We start from the raw sequence: 2,440 nt of genomic DNA, 5'->3' as shown, positions 1-2,440 counted from the left end.
GTACAGAACTTCGCCCATTCTCCGCCTACGTTTTCACTTTATAATACACATACATATTCTTATGTATACATGTATGTGATATCAAAAACAAAATAATAATTTTACAAGGATATCATTGTTCCACTAACTGCTCTCAGTAAGAAAGATAAACAAAAACAACTTACTCTCAGTGAACAATGTAATACAGAAACATATAATCTATATACATCGTCATAGAATTACATACTATTCATTATATTTTCTTTGCTAATAATTTTTTAATAAACAACGAGCTCCGGTTAAAATCTTCACAACATTATTCAAAGTGATGACCTTGATAACATATTTCAAAATTATCGAAATCGGGAATGGCTCCTTATTTCTGCATAATTACCCTTTTATTGTTACTTTTCAAACTTATATGCCATACCATCTAACTTTTATGTTAAATTAGATTATGTAATTTTTATAAACTTTCGCATATTAAAAACTCATAAATTAGCCTATCAAGTTAGAATTGTAAAATTGCATAGTTATAATCACAAGTTATAATCACAAAAAAGATTTGGCCATATTTACTATTATATTAAATGATAAAATTAAGAGAAACGTATTTCTATTTACACTAATAGAATTAGACTAAGAAAATATTTACTTCAAAGTCACATTTAAGAATATTAATTAAAAATAATATATAAACAAATAGTACACTGATATGTTTACACATATCGTGTGAAAATGAGATATAGATAATTATCTTTTATTAATTGTTTCGACAAAAAGATATTTTGAACAATTTTATTACATGTTAATAAATTATCTTCTAACAGTATCTCTAGTATATTTTTTACTTTACCTTTAGCTCCCTCCTGAAAGGGACCAAGTATTGTATCGGACTTTGCATATGATTTACGAAGACCGCTGGTGCCAAGCTGATCATCATTTGCACCATTTGAGCGATTTCTGGACGCTCTGATGCCATTATGTAAAAAGTTGTTGTACCCATCGAATGACCGATATACGTATGCAACGGTTGCGATTTCATATTTGTAATAAATTTAATCATCGCGGGTAAATCGTAGATGCCCATTTCGTTGAAACTGATGGAAAATTTGATTGATATACCGTAAAATATATAAAAAATAATACAATTGTTCCGTATAAACACCACGAAAATTTTGCGTAAAGAATTATTTATACCAAAAATCAAGAAATAGCAAATGCTTTATCTTAATATAACAAAATGTGAGATATCTCGAATACATTGCTTTAAAATAAACAATGTGTATTTTATTGATATGAAATACCTGTGCGTTTTATGTCTAATTAAATCAGAAATTATAACAATTACGTTATTCCCAATGAATTTATACTATGTATGCGAGTACCTGAAATCCCAAAATGTCGAGTCCGACGGAGATAAAGAAATATGCGCTTTCGAATAAATATTACCACGAAAATTGCCTAACCAAACATCGTATCCTTGATCCGCTAATAGGTAAGCTAAAATCCCCCCCCAAAAAACATTATTTGCAGTATTTATCGCATTATTTATCTGTTCATATAATATCGTATTATATAATATCAATTTTCTATTTTTTGTGGTATTTTTAGGATAGAAATAAGATTAACAATATGGTGTTGCGATATATGTATGGTCTTAAGAGAAAACTGATTAAACTAATTGATTTTGGTCATACGGAATGCTTTGTCTTTGCCAAGAATAATCCATTGAGCGGAGTTGCTTAAAAGACCGTGTTGCAGCAGCACAGGTAGAGAATTGTTGCCACCTGGAATACGATGTAACGTCAAGAGATACCCATCCTCCGTCATTATAACATGAGCCTCCGCGGGATAACCCGCGCTTCTTATCATCTCCGGCTGAAAGAAAAAAAACATTGTAAACAAAAGAGGAAAAAATGAAATTTAAACTTGAGATAAATTTGGATGACAAAAGAGAGAGAAAGAGAAAAGAGACAATAAGAAAAAGAAATGCACGTTGTATTTATTTTTAAATAAATGAAGTAATTCTACAATATGAATAATATAAATATTTAATATCTAATAACATGAAGAGTTAACATAAAATCATAATAATAAAAACAATTATAAAATCTAAAACAAAATCAAATAAACATTAGTTCTAATAAAATGTGATTCTAAAGTAATTTGCAGAAACTGCAGAAACTGCTTTCGCATAATAGAATATGAAGCTCAATAAAAATTATTTGAGAAATACATTTTAAAGAATTAAACTTTTTTTATGGTCATCTCTTGAATCACTGCATTTGAAATCAATGAATATTTTTTAATAACTATTTTACATGATTATAATTGTTACGTCCTGGCGACTCCACGATTCCTTCCTTGCGCGACGTTGCGGCAACGATCGTCAATTGGTGAGAAAAATGAATCGTTCAGTGAATAGAGCAGCTTGCGCCACACATTTCTTTAAACATTT

At 29.2% G+C, this 2,440-nt stretch overlaps 1 protein-coding gene across 1 annotated transcript; it reads right to left on the bottom strand.

The window, feature by feature from the left end:
- Window positions 1–806: 806 nt before the first annotated feature.
- On the bottom strand, window positions 807–1,893 carry LOC115241477 (lipase 3-like). Its single transcript, XM_029817244.1, has 3 exons — window positions 1,680–1,893; window positions 1,368–1,482; window positions 807–1,079 (listed from the first exon to the last, which is right to left on the bottom strand). The coding sequence occupies exons 1-3, from the start codon at window positions 1,876–1,878 to the stop codon at window positions 827–829; spliced, it is 567 nt and encodes a 188-aa protein (XP_029673104.1). The 5' UTR covers window positions 1,879–1,893; the 3' UTR covers window positions 807–826.
- Window positions 1,894–2,440: the final 547 nt, after the last annotated feature.

The sequence above is a fragment of the Formica exsecta genome, unplaced genomic scaffold, assembly GCF_003651465.1.
Source record: "Formica exsecta isolate Colony F162 unplaced genomic scaffold, ASM365146v1 scaffold4937, whole genome shotgun sequence".
In the NCBI taxonomy this organism is placed as follows: domain Eukaryota; kingdom Metazoa; phylum Arthropoda; class Insecta; order Hymenoptera; family Formicidae; genus Formica; species Formica exsecta.
Note: the sequence above shows the minus strand (reverse complement) of the source record. Positions and strands in the feature narration are given on the sequence as shown.